Source organism: Oryctolagus cuniculus, chromosome 5 (genome assembly GCF_964237555.1).
Source record: "Oryctolagus cuniculus chromosome 5, mOryCun1.1, whole genome shotgun sequence".
NCBI classification, from domain to species: Eukaryota; Metazoa; Chordata; class Mammalia; order Lagomorpha; family Leporidae; genus Oryctolagus; species Oryctolagus cuniculus.
The window spans coordinates 117,528,135-117,548,076 of NC_091436.1; the positions used below are offsets into that span (position 1 = coordinate 117,528,135).

The following is a 19,942-nucleotide window of genomic DNA, read 5'->3' on the forward strand; positions in this document are numbered from 1 at the left end:
TTTCTGTTTTCCTTTGATAAATATCATTGGCAATTTGTGATTTTATTAGTTTTTCCTAATAAATAAATCTTGCATGACAAACCTATGTTACATTTATTTCCAGTATTTTACTTTCAGCTATAGTTCCCTTTCATTTAATTTATTTAGATGTATTATGTCATTTCTTTAAAATAAGAATATCTAACTTATTTATTTTCATGATTCTTCTTTCTTAAATAATCATTCAAGGTTCTAATTTTTCCTCCAAATACATAGGCATACCTAAGAGTTTTGAGGTTTTTGGTATAATTAATTCTAAGTATTTTCTAGCAATATTTTTACCCATGGGCTATTTGTAAATTTGTTTTTTTCCATTTCCAAATACATGAGGGGAGTTTTTCAGTTATAAACTTAATTTTGTTAAAATCAGAAAATATGGTACTTAATATGTATTCTTTAAAATTTGTTAAGGCCAGCACTGTAGGGTAGTAGGTTAAGCCTGGCCCTGCAGCACTGGAATCCCATATAGGCACCAGCTCAAGTTCTGGTTGCTCCACTTCTTATCAGCTCCCTGCTAATGGCCTGGGAAAGCAGCAAAAGATGGCCTGAGTGCTTGGGCCCCTGCACCCATGTGAGAGACCTGGAAGAAGCTCTTGGCTCATGGCTTTGGATGGGCCCAGCTCTGGCTGTTGAGGCCATCTGGGCATGAATTCATGGATGTAAGATCTCTCTCTCCCCTCCCCCCCCCCATCCTGTAACTCTGCTTCTCAAATATATAAACAAATTTTTTTCAAAAAGAATAAAATTTGTTAAGACTTATCAGGTTTTAGAAATACTTCATTTGTGCTTGAAGAAAATGGGGAATTATCAGGTCAGTGCCGTGGCACACTTGGCTAATCCTCCGCCTGTGGTGCCAGCACCCTGGGTTCTAGTCCCAGTTGGGGCACCAGATTCTGTCCTGGTTGCTCCTCTTCCAATCCAGCTCTCTGCTGTGGCCCAGGAGGGCAGTGGAGGATGGCCCAAGTACTTAGGTCCCTGCACCCACATGGGAAACCGGGAAGAAATACCCAGCTCCTGGCTTCGGATCAGCGCAGTGCCAGGCATAGCGGCCATTAGGGGAGTGAATCAACGGAAGGAAAACCTTTCTCTCTGTCTCTCTCTCACTGTCTATAACTCTCTCTCTGTCTCTCTCTCCCACTGTCTAACTCTGCCTGTCAAAAAAAAAAAAAAATGGGGAATTATCCAAATGTTGGATGCACGGACATATCCATTTAGTAATTATAATTACACTGTTACAATGTTAAATATGCTTATTGATTTTTCTTTTTACCTAACAAATATTGAAATAAACATTCTAATTATTCCCAGTATTATGGTAGATTCGTTCATTCTATTTGCCAAATAGTGCTATAAATTTTCCCTTCTTATATTTTGAACCCATGTTATTAACTGCACTCGAGTTTGAAATTATTACATGTTCCTAGAAATACAGTACTCTTGTAATTCATCTCCATCTCAATCAATGCATTTTGTCCTAATGTCTTTTTATGTTATATGAATATAGCCTCATCAGTTTGTATTATACTTCATGAGTTTCTTTTGATACTTGCTTATGTATCTTTTTATCTTCTTTTTCTTTATTTGTTTGTTTATTTGAAAAGGCAGGGTTACAGAGAGAGAGAGAGGTAGAGACAGAGATATAGACAGATACTGATTTACCTTGTATCTGCTGGCTCACTCCCCAAATGGCCACAATAGATGGGGCTGGGTCAGGCCAAAGACAGGAGCCTGGAACTCCTTCTGGGTTTCCTAGGTAGGTGCAGGGGCCAAGGAATTGGATTCTCTGCCACCGCTTTCCCAGGAACACTAGTAGGGAGCCAGATTAGAAGTGGAGAAGCTGGGACTTGAATAAGCAGCCATATTGGATGCTGGTATTGTAGACAGCAGCTTAACCTGCTGTGCCACAATGCCAGCTCTTTTTTTATATTTTCTACTTCCCAAATCGTGTATGTGTTTTTAAAAATAACCTTTCACAAGTTATCACTTATTGAATTATATCACCCCTTTCTATACTATTGCTATATTTTAGATCTACCTTGTTTTTTTTTTTTTTTTTTTTAGTGATTTTTTTTTTTTTTTTTGACAGACAGAGTGGGCAGTGAGAGAGACAGAGAGAAAGGTCTTCCTTTGCCGTTGGTTCACCCTCCAATGGCTGCTGCGGCCGGCGCGCTGCGGCCGGCGCACTGCGCTGATCCAAAGCCAGGAGCCAGGTGCTTTTCCTGGTCTCCCATGGGCTGCAGGTCCCAAGTACTTGGGCCATCCTCCACTGCACTCCCGGGCCATAGCAGAGAGCTGGCCTGGAAGAGGGGCAACCGGGACAGAATCTGGCTCCCTGACCAGAACTAGAACCCGGTGTGCCGGAGCCGCAAGGCAGAGGATTAGCCTAGTGAGCCGCGGCGCTGGCCCTCTACCTTGATATTTTTAACTCCCACAAATTCAACATTGTTATTCATTGTTATTTTAATTTGTAAAGTCAATATTTATTTAAGTTTTTCCAAACTTTGCCATTTTCTTCATTCAGTACATCTTATATTGTAGACCTCACTTTTGTGATAATTTTCTTTCTATCTGAAGTACACATTAGAAATTTCTTAGTAAGGGTCTGTTAGTAAAATCTGCTGTGCCTGGAAATGTGTTTCACCTTCTTCTTGTGAGACAGTATCTCTAGGTTTTAAATTCTCTTTTTTCTAACCTTTTGAAGACATCATTTCTCTATCTTGTAGCAATCTTTGTTACTACTGAGAAGTCAGCTGTCATTCTATCTGCTATCCAGTATGGTTCCTAAATTTCACTGTGACATATATCTGTATGCATTTATATTTTTATAATGCTATTGAGTTATAATAGACTAAAATAAGCTATATATATTTAGAGTGTATAATTTTGATGTTGCTTGACAGAAAATGAACCACTTATATTCACCCATGAACCATCAAACCATTGCTACAATGAAAGCAGTGCATATATTACCACACCTAAAAGTCTCCTTGGAGTGTGTATATGGCCTGAAAGTTTAGATGCCTATGACCCACATTGGAGATCCTGGATTCAATGCCAAGCTCTGGCTCCTGACTCCACTTCCTGATAATGCAAACCCTGGGAAACAATACTGATGGCTCAAGGAATTGGGTTCCTGACACCTATATGGGATACCTGGATTGTATTGAGACCTGGCTTCAGCCTTGGCTCAACCATCACAGGCATTTGGGATAGGCCAGTGGATGATCTGCCTTTCTGTGTCTTTCTCTTAAATAAAGAAATAAATAAGTAAATAAATAATTAATTAATTAAATAAAAAAACTTTTTAAAAGACCTTGCATGCCCTTTTACAATCTACCTCCTACATATCATCTTCATGCAATCACTTCTGTCTTAATTACATTGGATTTTCAACAATTTTATATAAATTGAATAATATGAAAATGCTTTTTAAAATATTTATTTATTTGTTTGAAATGTGACAGAGCAACAGATAGAATGATAATCTTCCACCTGCTGGTTCATTCTCCAAATGGCCACAATGGCCTGGTTAAATGTTAAGTGTTAAAGTTAACTATACAGATATACTATACAGTTAAGTGTTAAAGAGAACATAAGGATAGGAGTAAGTGTTAAAGTGATGATATAAATAGGATCAAGTGTCTGGAAATAATAATAGATAGAATTAAAAAGGAGAGAATGTTCCAACATGGCTAAGCAGTCCACACAGCAGACTCATAAAATGACAATCACTTTAAGTAAAACTCTGACCTCAGGATCAGCCACCCCCTCACAACCCATGGCAAGAGCCTCGGTTGATCACTGATGTCACAAAAAAAGAGTGTTAATTGTTAAAGGAATAACAGTAGTCACTGACTTAAATCCTAGATCTTCCACGAAGCCTTTTTTGAAATTTCTATTTATTTATTTGAAAGACAAAGAGAGAAAAAGAGAAGAGGGGTTGGGGGAAGAAAGATCAAGAGCAAGATCAAGATCAAGATCAAGAGAGAGAGAGAGAGAGAAATCTCCTCTCCACTGGTTTTGGTTTACTTCCAAATGCCTGAAACAGCCAGAGCTGGACCAGGCTGAAGTCAGGTGATGGGAACTCTATATGGGTCTCCTGTGTTGGAAGGAACTCAACTACTTAAGCCATCACCTGCTTCCTCCTAGGGTAACTATCAGCAGAAAGCTGGAATGGAGAACCCAAGCATTCTGATATTGGTTGCTGACATCTTAACTGATGTGCCAGATGCCTGCCCACAAAGCCTTTTTCAGTCTTTCTGGACCATACTTCTAAGTTTTGTCTACATGATATAAAGAACCAGTTACATAATTAAATAATCTGGCACACCGTGGTTTTTATTTAACAATTTTGTATATTTACAGAACTTACGTCCCAAAGACACTAGAAGAGCCTGAAGGACAGGGATTTTAGTTCTGGAAGTAACACTTCCAATTGATCCACCTCCACCATAGCACTCTGCACATGAAATCATTCTCATAGCAGTTATTGAACTCTTTCTCAATTTAATAAAAATAACCTATTGGATAAATACCTTTTAGAGTCAATTGGATACCACTTCTTTAAACTGGTAGATTAGCCTTTTCTATACTGCTACTTCACGACTAATAATGACTTTCATAAGAAGTTATATTTCCTATATCCTAAAAGGACCTTGCATTTGTCACCAGGCTGCCTATCCATGCAACTCTGATGGAATAAATTCTAACTGCTAAGTTATAGAAGAGGATGACTTTTATATTGAAATTTTCAAACACAAGTGATGTGGATAAGGCAGAGACAAACTAGAACCTGAAATGTCAAGGAATTCAGTTTCAGTGACTTTTTTTTAACGCAATCCTGAACATATTCCCATTCTACCTGTTAATCTACTATAAATCCAATGCTTGTTAGCTCCAGATAACAGGAATTGCATATTCATTTAAGAATTCTAGAGGGCCAAATTTAGTATTTGGTCCTAGTATTATAGAAACTAAGGGCCGGCACCGTGGCTCAACAGGCTAATCCTCCGCCTAGCGGCCCCGGCACACCGGTTCTAGTCCTGGTCGGGGCGCCGGATTCTGTCCCGGTTGCCCCTCTTCCAGGCCAGCTCTCTGCTGTGGCCAGGGAGTGCAGTGGAGGATGGCCCAAGTGCTTGGGCCCTGCACCCCATGGGAGACCAGGAGAAGCACCTGGCTCCTGCCTTCGGATCAGCGCGGTGCGCAGGCCGCAGTGCATTGGCCGTGGCGGCCATTGGAGGGTGAACCAACGGCAAAGGAAAACCTTTCTCTCTGTCTCTCTCACTGTCCACTCTGCCTGTAAAAAATTAAAAAAAAAAAAAAGAAACTAAGGACAGGGATGAGTATAAAAATATGTAGGGTAGACAGTAGCCAGACTACGCTGAATTAATGCACAAATCCAGGGGCTGGTGCTGCGGCATAGCAAGTAAAGCTGCTGCCCATGGTGCTGGCATCCCATATGGGTGCTGGTTTGAGTCCCAGGTGCTCTACTTCCCATTCAGCTCCCTGTTACTGAACTTGGGAAAGCTTCAGATCAGCCCAGCTCCAGCCATTGTGGCCATCTGGGGAGTGAGCCAGTGGATGGAAGATAATCTCTCTCTCTCTCTCTCTCTCTCCACCTCTCTGTAACTGCCTTTCAAATAAATAAATCTTAAAAATATAAAAATTCAAAAATCTAGTTGTTATTTGATGATGCCAATTGTTAACTATTATCCTCATTTTTCATAAAATGATATTTAATGTGAACTCTCTTAATTTGAAAATGACAATTTTTATATATCTCTTTTCTCCAATCTCATTTTTCTTCCCTTCATATGCAATCATTCTAATGTGCAGATTTTTGACTATGTATTATGTACCATATTTTACATGTATTTCATATTATGCCAATTTTATTGCATCATACATCTCATTTTACTTTTTTTCCCCATTCAGCACTATGTTTTAAGATCCATTCATTTGCTTTCTGTGTACATCTTGTTTTTTGCTTCTAATTCCTCCATTTTAATCAAGATGTACCTTTATCATATTTTGTTTATCTACCTTCTTGCCCACAAAGAAACAGTGTGAAGGTAAAGAAACATATGTGGATAGGTTGGATTTAGTCTTCTAAATCTGTCAAATCTAACAGTCAATTTGTTTATAACCTCTGATCTAGACAAACACTTTGCTCAATACCTGGAATTTCTTACCTCCTAGTTTCCAAAAATATAATAAAAAGGGAGACAATTCAATGGAAGTATTTACAGAATTCTGTTAGTCATGCAAACATGACAGATGTCAATACATGATATCAATGTGACATTTTTAAGAGAAAATTCATTAACTACTAAGTCATAACTCAAACAAGCATGCTTGTTTGGGAAATAGTGAATAACAAGTATCCACTGCCATGCACTCCATTCTTACTCTCCAACATATTAAATTATTTTAAGCCAACAAAGAAAGAACTGATTTCAGCATACAGGGGCTTCACCTCTAAGTCACAGATATGCCTTTTCCATTCTCAAGTTAAACCACATAGATACAGAAAGTAGTTGAGGTGAGAAGCAAAGTCAGGAAAGTAGAAAACAAAATGCTAAGCTATATTCTGCAACTGAAGACTGTTTGAAAAATCTGTTATTATGGGGATGGGATTTTGGCACAGCCACCTGTAACACCGGCATTCCATATGAGCCCTGGTTTGAATCCAGCTGCTCCACTTCCAATCCAGCTCCCTGCTAGTGCACCTGAGAAGGCAGCAGAAAATGTCCCAAGTGCGTGGGCTCCTGCTACCCACGTGGGAGACCCAGATGCAGTTCCAGTCTCCTGGCTCTGGCCTGGCCCAGCCCCATTGCAGCCATTTGGGGAGTGAACCAGAAGATAGAATCAATCAATCAGTCTCTCTCTCTCTCTCTCTCTCTCTCTCTCTCTCTCTCTCTCTTTCTCTCTCTCTCCTCTCTCTTCTCTCTCTCTCCCCCTCTAGCTCTGCCTTTCAAATAAATAAATAAATATTTTTAAAAGTCTAATATTCAATTGCTTCAGTTCAGAAGTTACATTTCACCACATTTTCAATGAATCTCCTGTTGCTGTTTTTGTTTTGTTTCCTTGATGTGGGCATCAATAATTTCTTCCACACTATTTTGGAGGTGTGCCTGGACCAAGGCATTCATAGAAGAAGCAAGGTATGAGAAAGCCATTTTCGGAGCACCTAGGAAATCATAGCTAGAGCCTCCTAAGTGTAATGGAAGACATAAAGTAACTCTTTAGAGATCCAAAAGAAGTTCCAAGTAACCAAGGATAAACTGAATCAAACATACTTGCATTCTCCACCAAAACCTTTGGCATGCGCTGGCGGTTCATGAGGAGTGGGAAAGGATCTCGCCCATCATTCCGTTCGTGGACCTCTCGAATTTCCACTGTATCATCCATAAGATAGTAATGAATGATGTAGGCCCGACACTCACCAAACATGCTATCTCTATCATCCCAGATTGCATAGAATCGAAGAACCTTTAAGGAATCCAAAGTAGAGACTTGAGTAAGAATCCTAAGAGTGGAAAGCTTAACTTAGTAACTTAGGCATTTATGTATCAGACAGTGATGAAAAGATTAGCTGAAAAGATTATGAAGCAATCTCAGATAGTAAACTGAAAAAAAAGAAATATTCAGCAAAGATACTAAACACATGGAATTACATAGTAGATGTCAACAGCTGGAAAGAATTAAATAAAAATTTATGCCAAGAAAGAAGTGTTTACTTCGACCCAAAATGTTAGTCAGTGAAAGAGAAGCTGAATTAAAAGAACAAAGCAATCTTTTATATGGTGGTTTATATATATTAATAAAGATACATGTGAATACTTTATATATAGTTTGGAAAGAATTTTCACTTATTACGCAGTCTTCTTTTGGTCCCATCCATATATATCTTCTAGTAATAGTATCTATACAATCTTTAAATACAAAATAATAACAGGTGTAAGACTGATATAAAGAAATTCTTTAAAAGAGCATGCTAGTGTTAAGTAAAATTTTCTGAACTAAAAAGAGTTAAATTTCTGGAGAAAAAAAAAGCAGCAAAGAAGAGTTGAAAGTGATCGTTCTGTTATCTCTTTCCCTTTAGTACAAAAAAGAGAATTCCATTCTGCTTATACACTTCCACTCACAAGCAAGAGGATTGGGAAAGCTAGAACAGAGCTGGAAAATGCCCAGAATATCCTGTATTCCCTCATTAATATAACAATCATCAAGGAAGTGTCTGCAACGGGTCTTTTGTGAAATTAATAGGTTTAATACGAGAAACCTACAGATATGCAACAACTTTGGAATTTCCCAAAAATTCATTTACGTTTTCCCAAAGAATTGTATGAGATTAACTCCTATTTAGGAAATGAAATGATAAATTGAAATGTAAAAAGGCAATCAGATGTAGCTCAGTTTAAATCTTGTTTTACATTATGCTGAGTGAAATAAGCCAGTCCCAGAAGGACAAATATCATATGTTCTCCCTGATCTGTGACAACTAACTGAGCACCTAAAAGGAAACCTGTAGAAGTAAAATGGACAGTATGAGAAACAATAACTTGATAAGCCATGTCCTGCCTGTTGAGGAACAACTTACTATTTTATACCTTTTAGTATTTTTTGTTATACTTGATACCATTGGTTGAACTCTTTAACACACAATTATTCTTAGGCATTTAAATTTAACTGAAAAGTGATCCCTATTAAATATAAGAGTGGGAATGAGTGGGAATAAGAGAGGGGGGAGATGCACAGTTCGGCACGTGCTTACTCGGACTTACCCCTAATGGTAGAGCTAGAAACATGTCAGGGGATTCCACTTCAATCCCATCAAGGTAGCATGTACCAATGCCATCTTACTAGTCAAAGTGATCAGTTTAAGTTCATAATTGATCATAGTGATAGGATTAAGTATCAAAGGGATCACATAAACAAGACTAGTGTCTGCTAATAATAACTGATAGAATTAAAAAGGAGAGAGGGCCGGTGGCTCACTAGGCTAATCCTCCACCTTGCGGCGTCGGCACACCGGGTTCTAGTCCCGGTTGGGGCTCCGGATTCTGTCCCGGTTGCCCCTCTTCCAGGCCTCTGCTGTGGCCAGGGAGTGCAGTGGAGGATGGCCCAAGTGCTTGGGCCCTGCACCCCATGGGAGACCAGGAGAAGTACCTGGCTCCTGCCATCAGATCAGCGCAGTGTGCTGGCCGCAGCGCGCTGGCCACGATGGCCATTGGAGGGTGAACCAACGGCAAAGGAAGACCTTTCTCTCTGTGTCTCTCTATCTCACTGTCCACTCTGCCTGTCAAAAAAAATTTTTTTTAAAAAAGAATGAAAAAGGAGAGAACGATCCAACACGGGCAGTGGGATACACAGCAGACTCATAGAATGGCAGATGCTCTAAACAGCACTCTGGCCTAAGAATCAGCCCTTAAGGCATTCGGATCTGGCTGAAGAGCCCATGAGAGTAGTTTAGGCATGGAAAGCCAAGACACTCTGGAAAAAAAAAAAAGACCTAAATGAAAGATCTCTGTGAGTGAGATCCCATCGGAAAAGAACGGGCCATCAAAGAAGGAGGTACCTTTCTCTGAAGGGAGGAGAGAACTTCCACTATGACTGTGACCTTGTCTAAATAAGGTTGGAATTTGTGAACTCAAGAGGCTTCCATAGCCTTGGCAGCTCATGACAAGAGTCTCGAGTGATTACTGACGTCATAAGTAGGAGTGTCAATTGTTAAATTAACAACAGGAGTCACTGTGCACACACTTTCCATGTAGGATCTCTGTCCTTAATGTGTTGTAGTATGCAAATTAATGGTAAAACTACTACTAAAATAGTACTTTATACTTTGTGTATCTGTGTGGGTGCAGTCTGTTGAAATCTTAGTATATACTAAGTTGATCTTCTGTATAGAAAGATAATTCAAACTGAATCTTGATGAAGAATGGGATGGGAGAGGGAGTGGGAGATGGGATGGTTGCGGGTGGGAGGGGGAATATGGGGGGGAAGCCGCTATAATCCAAAAGCTGTACTTTGGACATTTATATTTATTAAATAAAAGTTGGAAAAAAATCTTGTTTTAACATTCAAATACTTAGTGGTATTCACAATACTTTACTCACGATTTTATTTGGATTCTTAATATGAAACTTAAGCATTCCCACACTCTAACCCTAGATCAAAACAGAAATGTAACATTGTAGCCAAACAGTTAAATTATAGATGTAATGTTCCAGATCAGTTCCAACACAGCTATCAATAAACACTTGATAAAAGAGCTTGTCAATAAACACTGTGCCCCACTTGGAAATGAGTAAATCCACTGAGGTACCTAGGTCACTTACTTGTTTGTCAAAAGTGAGAAACTGCTTAAGTTGATCAAAGTTTGATGGGGTGACATATTTACGGAGAGGTCGTTTTCGTAGTTCAGTGTAAGGATCAAGAGCCATCTTTTCTGGTGGATTTAATTCAATTCCTTGACTTTCCAAAAATATCTAAATAATTAAAAATAATCATCATCTTTCTTAGAGATTCTTAAAGTAAGTAATAAACTTATAGTATAAAACTAAGTGTAGTCATAATTTCAATACCAATGCTCAAGTTAACCACTACTTTGTAACTTTAATATGTCATAGAAACACTACCTCCAATTGACCCAACACTATAATGCAGTGGCCAGCATTGTGGCATAACAGGTTAAGTTGCGCCTGCAGCGCAGGCATCCTATATGGGTGCCAGTTCAAGTCCCGGCTGCTCCATTTCCAATACAGCTCAATGCTAATGTGCCTGGGAAAGCAGCAAGGGATGGCCCAAATCCATGAGACCCTGCACCCATGTGGGAGACCTGGAAGAAGCTCCAGGTTCCTGGTTTCAGCTTGGCCCAGCCCCAGCCATTGTGGCCATTTGAGGAATGAACCAACGGATGGAAGAACTCTCTGTCTCTCCCTCAACTCTCCTTTCAAATAAAAAAATAAATATTAAAAAACCTATAATTCAGATAATAGTTGACTATTACCTGAATTATTCTACATTATAAAATTGCTAGGTAATATGCTAAGCTAATTGAAAGACATAGTGATAATAAGGTAACTGGATTGAAATATCAATGTAAATAAATTAAATTTATTTAGATGCCCAAGAACAGAATGAACACTAGGACTGCTTAATTGTATACATCTGGAACTTAACTATAGTTTCAAACAATATGGAATTTCTATTAGGTATGGAGACAAGCTGTATATGTGAATCTGAACTCACATTCCCAACTTTCCAACATTCACTTAAGTATATGATTAAGACTTCCTCTCTCACCAAAAAGAAATCATAACTACTGGATATTTTAGACCAGAAATGCTTTGGCAAAATAGGAAAGACAAACCAAGTGCTCAGATATCATAAAAACAAGTTCAGAAAAAATCTGAGTTTGATATAATCTTGAATCCTATGTTATCAATTATTCATAAATATATTATTTTTAGTTACTATATCCTTTAATACAAATTGACATTTCATCTTATTAAATGCACCACGATAAATTATAGCTTTATTGATAATCAGAAAAGAACAATTTCATAATATCCACATTCTAGAACTGGTTTACTTTTTGGAATTGTGCACCTTGCTCTGAGCCAACTCAATAGAAAATACACAAAGCTCAAAACTAAAATGTGTGGGTCTAGTATTAGTTTTATGCCATGTATTCTATGATTTTAGTATTTAAAATTTTATTAAGTAGTTCCCAATATCGTTTCAATATAAAATATGATCTTAACTTCTATTAAAACTATTAAGCTGTAAATATTGGTTAACAATAAAATTTTCCCCTAAGGTTCTAGATTAGTGGGGCCAGTGCTGTATCTCATATGGGCGCCAGTTGAAGACCCGGCTGCTCTACTTCCAATCCAGCTCTCTATTATGGCCTGGGAAAGCAGTACAAGATGGCCCAAGTCCTTGGGCCCCTACACCCGCATGGGAGACTTGGAAGAAGCTCCTGGCTCCTGGCTTTGGATTGGCGCAGCTCCGGCCATTGCAGCCATTGGGGAGTGAACCATTGGATGGAAGACCTCTCTCTCTCTCTCTTTGCCTCTCCTCTCTATGTAACCCTGACTTTCAAATAAATAAAGAAATCTTTAAAAAAAAAAGATTCAAGATTAGTATATAGTAGGATTATTGATTGAGATATTTAATGGGTATTTTACTCCCTTCTCTTGCACTCAACAGATAATAAGCCCCTCTTTAAATCTAACTTTACAGATTATGGCAGGAATGTAAAAGCTTCCTGAAGTTGACTTTTTTTCTTGTTTCTTAGAAAGCCTAAAAGTTTGAAGAGATTATTCTAAAATGTCCCAGAAAGGAGAGAGAAAATAATGCCTTTAAGTCAAGAAGAGAGAAAGGGAGAAATCCACCAAGAATGGAAACGGCACAGGTTAGTGGGTCTCAGAAGAGCAGGACCCATACATACTCTGTGGTGGTACTCTGACCACATGAGGTGTTGTAGACCACCGTTCAGTGTAATGCACTGCCAAGTTTCAGGATCTTACATAACACCAAAGCTTCAGGGAGGTGCCTTTGGTCATTGGACAATCCACGAGCCCTACCTGTATGATTCCTTTAAATCTAACAGTGGACTGTTTCCTTGTCACTCTTATGACTTGGATTCTGGCTTAGCTGAGAGTGAAGAGAAACATCAGTGGTTATGGAATGAATGCCTGCATACCCCCCAAGTTCATACTGAAGCCCTACTCCCCAGTGTTACTATTTAGAGATACAGCCTCCATTGAAATAATGTTAAATGAGATCATAAAGGTAGGGCTCTGATCAAATAGAACTAGTATCTTTAGAAGAAGAGTAGAAGAAGGGAAATCGGAGAGCAAGCATACTTTTTCTCTCTCTCCATGCCTATGCACTGAAAAAAAAAAAAAAAAAAAAAAAAAGCACATGAGCACCCAGAGAGAAGTGAGCTGTCTGCAAGCCTGGAAGAGGGCCTTCATTAGACCTAACCATGCTGGCACTGTGATCTTGGACTTGCAGCCTCCAGTACTGTGAGGTAAGAAAATTTCTACTATTTAAGCCACCAAGTATTTTTGTTATGACAGTCTTGAGTAGCTAGGGCTGGAGCTCAAGTCATTTTTAATGTTATTTTTGAAAAATGAAACAAAAATTTCTTCTCAGCAGTATTTGTGGAGTAGGATTCACATCTACTACACTACCAGTAATATTTCAACAACAACAAAAATGTATTCTGGATCTATGTTTTCTAGAGCTTTATTTTTTAATATGTTCAGTCAATTCTGCCTATAGGAACAAACATTAATCCAGAGCAGCAAGGAGGGTTGAGGGGAAGAGGTGGTTGTGATATATCGGCTTCCTGGTTGAAATCACACCCTGCCTACTCACAGGCTCAGCCCTAATGAAGACCATTATATGTGTATAAATTTTAAGCTGCCATAGGAGCCATCCTGCAACTTAACAGATGAATTGTTGAAAACATAATTCAATATAGTCAACAGTCCTTAATACATAGTTCCAGTCAAAAAACAGTTGTTAAAATACATCAATCCTCATTATTCATGGAGTCCATATTTGTGAATTTTCCTATTCACTAACATTTAATTGTAACCCTAAAATCAATACTCACTACATTGTTCAGTCATTCACAGACATGTCCAAAGTAGCAGAATATTTGATTTATCCAAATGTGTAATCTCAGTTGAGGTCAAACAAGGTGAATCTCTTCTTCCTGTTTCAGCTCTCATGGGGTAAACAATTTTAATGGCAGACTATTTAATGGCACATTTTTTGCATTTTTGAGGGTTTTTTGTTGGTGATTTTACTGTTTAAAGTGGTCCTGAAGCCTAGGGCAGAAATGCACTTTAAGGTTCCTAAGCACAATAAAGCTGTGACTTGAGGGGAAAATACATAGAGTAGATAAACTTCGTTCAAGGGTGAGTTATAATGCAGTTTGGTTTGATGTGAACGAATCAACACTATATACTAATGAACATGTCTTAGAACAGAAACACACATAAAACAAATTTCTGTATTGATGGGTTAACAAAAATTCTGTGAGCAGAGATTCACAAGAACCTAACCCTGCATTTCCCTTAGGAGTAATGGTTTAATATTCACTAATTTAGTGCTTGTAGTGAATTTATTGGTCTAAACTACTGTGAATAATTAGACTTGACTGAACTAACGAGATCTGCTCAGGGATGAATCTGAAAATACTCAAATTGTCCATAAGACAAAACTGTAAAAATAATTGTTAATACCTTTAGGTTTACATAATTATAATTTCTTATTGTTGGTATAAAAATTCTAAAATTGCCTTTGATAGATAGGATCTCAGAAACTTAAAAAAGCAAGAGATCAAAATATGCTTGAGGGGCAGGCATTTAGCTTAGTGGTTAAGGTTGCTAGTTAAAGTACTTTCGTCCCACATTGGTGTATCTAGGTTTGATTTCCAAGCTCTGGCATTTGACTCCAGCTTTCTGCTAATGCAAACTCTGGGAAGTAGCAGTCATGGATCAAGTCATTGGGCTCTTGTCACCCATGTGGGAGATCTGGAATGAGTACTCAGCTCCCAGCTTCAACTCAACCTTGTGCCAGCCATAGTAGGCATCTAGGGAGTAATCCAGTGAATAGGACTCCTCTCTGATCTCAGCCTCTCAAATAAGTTATATATACATAAATATGTGAGTATATGTATAAGTATTTGAAGGGGATATATCTCAAAGATGGTCTAGCACCTCTACCTTGTTTACTGTTTTCCTTTGTTATTTTGGAATGGCACTGACTCTATGACATTTTCTTTACTTCAATTATCTGTTCACCTGTCACCTCATCAGTGAGGCTCTGATGATGAGCCTTGAAAATAGTGTCCCCAATCTTCCTTACTGAGACTGTTTCCTCCATTGCTCTTACCATCATCTGTCATATGTTTATTTATTTTTTACTTATTGCTTTTCTCATTCAACTGGAATATAACCTCCATAAGGGCAAATCTTTATATATGGCACCTGAAACAGTCTCTGGCACATAGCAGGTGTCAATAAATATTTGTCAAGTAAACTACTAAATGTAAAAAAAAAACAAAACAAGCATTAATTCATACATGCTCAGGGCATGGTAAAATTTCATCACACTTGGCACTAGGTAGCATGGAATAAAAGATATAAAATAGTTCAGAAAATATATCTTTGCAGCCGGCGCCGTGGCTCAATAGGCTAATCCTCCACCTTGCGGCGCCGGCACACCGGGTTCTAGTCCCGGTTGGGGCGCCGGATTCTGTCCCGGTTGCCCCTCTTCCAGGCCAGCTCTCTGCTATGGCCAGGGAGTGCAGTGGAGGATGGCCCAAGTGCTTGGGCCCTGCACCCCATGGGAGACCAGGAAAAGCACCTGGCTCCTGGCTCCTGCCATCGGATCAGCGCGGTGTGCCGGCTGCAGCGGCGGCCATTGGAGGGTGAACCAACGGCAAAGGAAGACCTTTCTCTCTGTCTCTCTCTCTCACTGTCCACTCTGCCTGTCAAAAAAAAAAAATATATATATATATATATCTTTGCAATAACAAATATATTTAACTAAGACAAACTTGGAATTAACTTCCTAATACCTATACTCTATACTAAAAGAAAGTCATCATATCCTCTATGTTTGTAACTTTAAGTTGTCTCTATATTAAAAACAAAAGCCTCAAATTTGGGGTGGTGTTTTCCCTAGCAGTTAAGATACCAGTTAGGGTTCCCTCTAGCTGCCAGCATCAGCTTCCTGCCAATGTGGACCCTGAGAGGCAGAAGGTAACAGTTTATGTCCTTCCACCCATATTGGATACCCAGATTGGGTTCTCAGCTCCTGTTGGTTCTCTGGCCCTACCCAGTCCTAGCCATTATAGGCCTCTGGGGAGTGAACAAGCAGGTGGAAGCATTTTCTGTCTCTCTGTGTATGTGTGTGTCTGTCTCTATCTCTGTCTCTTGATAAATCTTTTCAAATTTAATTACAAAACCTCAAAAGTTATGAAATTGAAAAAATTAAGGACTTTTCTCAATATAAAAAGTGGGGTTTTTTTCCAATTAAAACATTTGGATTCTTTTAGACAGTAAATTTTACTATAATTTAGTAAATATGTCTTACAAAAAAGTATAAATGGCACAAAAAATTTTAGGATCATTACTGCCAGGAAGGATGGTATAATTTTTGTAAACATCAACTTTATATGAAGTATTTAATGCTTCTTCCATATTTCCATTTCTCAGGGGTACTACTCTACTCTGTATTTGAACTGCCAAGTAAATTGTTTTCTTTACCAAAGATAAGTGTTTATGCATTAATATCATTCTGAAAACATTAATATTACTACAAAGTATCAGTGTATATAAGCATACACACACATACATATGCTTCACAAATCTAATAACTCATAAAACATATTATCTGTGTCCTCTTTCCCTAATAAATGAATCTTTCCATAAATAAGAATGATGCCTCAGAACCAACAACTTTCAAAAATACGTAACTCTACCTGTGTGAATTGGTCACAGTCCACAATACGGAAAGTTTTGCCATAAATTGTGATGTTTATTCCTCTGTTTAGGTCTTTCCAGTGGTAATGATCTCCCACATCATTCTTGGCCAGCCGTTGACGTCTGATTAACTTGCCTTGAGGGATCCCAGAGTTTTCCACCACAGGCTCTATGACAGACATGCTGTCATCCTCTAGGTAGTAGTAAATGTTCACTTGACGGATTCTATATTGTTCCTCAGTTGATATAGGAACATCTTCTTGAAAATAGGCATCAAATTTCAGCACCTATAAAGCTCAACGGAAAGAGAAATGTTGTAGTATTAGTTTGTCATTGTCATCTCAAAAAACATCTAACGCCTTCCTGAAAAGAGAACCACTCAAGGAGGTTTGTATAGTCATTTCTTATCCTCTAAATCAAAAGTTGGAAAACTATGGACCATGAGACAAATCTACTCTGCCACCATTTTTTTCATATGAACCACAAAGGTTTTTATTACATACTTAAATGGTTGAAAAAAAATTAAAGAATATTTCACAACACATAAAAAATGATACAAAATTGAATTTTCAATACCCACAAATAAAGTAATTATGTAAATATTTAACACTTGTTTACTTAATGACTGCTCTTCCATTGCAAGAGCAGAGTTGAGCAGCTGTGATTGAGATACATAGGCTGATATACTGGACTGAATTATATCCACCCAAAGATTTGTATGCTGAAGTCCTAATTCTGTAGAGACTGTACTTGGAAAGATGGTCTTTTGGAGTTAATAATGTGAAATAAGATTTTAAGGATGAGACCGTAACACAACAGGACTGATGGCCTCAAAAGGGAAGAAAGAGAAAGAGAGAGAGAGGGAGATTCACTTCTTTCACCTCCTATGTATGTTCTGAGGAAACACCATGTGAAGACATAGCAAGAAAGTAGCTGTGAGCAAAGAGAGACCTTACCAGAAATCAAATTGGCTGGAACATGACCTTGGAATTCTGGCTTCTGGAACTATGAGAAAATGAATTTCTATTGTTTAAGCCAACCAGTTTGTGGTGGTATTTTGTTAAAGCGCCAGAGCAGACTAAAACTGTTACAATATCCAAAATATTTACCATCTGGCACTTTACAGGAAAGATTTGCTGATATCTGCTCTAAATATAAGGTATAGACTACTTACTGTGCATGTTTCCTGCAGAGAAGGCCTAAAAACCCTAATACTTCTAGCTTCATTTCCATGTTTAAAGTCCTTCCAAACTTTTGGAAGGAGTGAGATATTTTAACAAGACTATGATCTTCGGTTTCAAGATGAAGATGAGGGCTCAACTCCATTCCATTACTAGGAGTGGAGTCCTTGTAAATTCATATGACTGACACATTCGTTCTTACAGACCTTAAAGTCATTAGTCTACCATAGAATCTTTGGAAAGTATATAAATACTCTCACTGCGCCCAGAAACATACATATAAGGGCATGCCAAAAGGTTCACAGAATAAGTTATTAAAAGATAACTTTTGGGGGCCGGCATTGTGGCATAGTGGGTAAAGCTGCTACCTGAAGTTCCAGCATCCACATGGGCGCCGGTTCGACTCCCGGCTGCTTCCACTTCTGATCCAGCTCTCTGCTATGGCCTGGGAAAGCAGTGGAAGATGGCCCAAGTCCTTGGGCCCCTGCACCCGCATGGGAGTCCTGGAAGAAGCTCCTGACTCCTGGCTTTGGATTGGCTCAGCCCCGGTCATTGCGGCCAATTGGGGAGTGAACCATTGGATGGAAGACTATTCTCTCTCTCTCTCTCTCTCTCTCTCTGCCTCTCCTCTCTATGTAACCCTGACTTTCAAATAAATAAATAAATCTTTAAAAAAATAAAAAAAAGAAATGGAATAAGAAGTTAATCCTATTCTAGTGCTGGCCTGGCACTAGAAGAGGATAACTTATGCTTACAAAACAGATAAATTTAAGTTTAACAATGGATACGAGGATACTGAGTACAGTTGCCTAGGGACCACTTTTTCTAAAACATCTTTGTTGCTTAAATATGGCTTAAGAGTTTTTGACAAACTCCTGGTCATTCAGTACTTCTCTTCCTATCTGGGACTGGACCAACAACTAGGTCAAATTTGACCTGGAAACAGGGACAGATAAAAGTTAGCCACAAGATGTTGATCAGCATTGTGTTCAAAATAAGGATTTTGATTGCAAGGAGAAAATAAAAATCAACATGAAGCCCCTGGTGTCAATCTTCAACAAAATTAAATAAAGCCCAGAGGTTGTAGAGGAAGAGGTTCTTATGCTTGGTTGCCTAATAATTGCTAAACACTGTGTACCTAAAATGGTAGGAATTCTTTTTATTTTTATTACTTTGGTTATTGCTTCACTTTGTCTTACTTGCCTTCCTCAAACTTCTGTAATGTGTCACTTCTAAAAGTCCTGGCCATTAGCATCTATATATTTAACCCTCTTGTAAAATTTATCTCTGCTTGTTTAGAGGCTGCCAAGCTACAGATGGTATTGAGATGGAGGCCTGAATAAAACTGTCTTTCTATCTGGGACCCTTAGATTGACCCTCAGAAAAATGCTCTGCTCCCAATCCAGATCTATGCCCTTATCAGCAGGAAGTAGCCAGAGCAGTCATCACCCCCAAATCCCCTAATGGCAGTTAGAGCCCATTTTTTCTGAGTTGGGGGGCAGGGATATGAGGCATTACAAGTGTTAATAGGCAGTTAGGAGAGTCTCCTGTGGGTATGAGGGAACAGGTGTTTGTATGAAACCTGTCATTAGCTGATTAGACAAAAGACAGTATCCAAAGAAAATGAAAGATTGATAGGGAACACAATGGGTCCCATACCTAAAGGTAACCATATTAGAAACTAAGCTTTGGCATCATACCAGAACACATGAAGCAGTATGTCTCAAGTGCTTAGCAACTGATCAGGTAGGCATAACCTACCTTAACTGGTCAGGTCAACAATATTCCTCAATTGTCACATTTCACGAGTGGTTGATATGGTAGCATTTGTCAACCGATCAGGAACTATGACTTCTATGCAAAAGACAAAGAAAAAAAAAAAAAAGCAGGCCCCTAGCATATAGAAACTACATAGAAGAATTGATCAGTTGATATGGACTCCTTATATAAGTTCCTAATACCCAGATCTTGACAGACACCTCACTTTGGTACCCCTCTCTGTCTCAATAAAACTTTCATTTTGCTCATCTCCACAAAAAAGATAATTTGTGACTTACACAGTGAGCTTGATTTTAGACTTACTGAATTTAAGTAATAGCACAAATTGATATTGCAGGAGATAATAGATGCAGGATTGGGTTTTAAGAAAAAGGCATTAGGGGGTTCCAAGATGGCAGAATAGCAACAGGGCAGTCTGATTTAGGC

The 19,942-nt window shown here is 38.6% G+C and overlaps 1 protein-coding gene across 1 annotated transcript in view; it reads right to left on the reverse strand.

The window, feature by feature from the left end:
- The window catches only part of EFHC1 (EF-hand domain containing 1), an 83,670-nt gene that overhangs the window by 47,418 nt on the left and 16,310 nt on the right, over positions 1–19,942 (reverse strand). The window contains exons 3-5 of the mRNA XM_051855624.2: positions 16,556–16,843; positions 10,383–10,532; positions 7,338–7,530 (exon numbers count right to left, since the gene is read on the reverse strand). Coding sequence (XP_051711584.1) covers positions 7,338–7,530; positions 10,383–10,532; positions 16,556–16,843 — 631 coding nt within the window. The remainder of the gene's footprint in view (positions 1–7,337; positions 7,531–10,382; positions 10,533–16,555; positions 16,844–19,942) is intronic.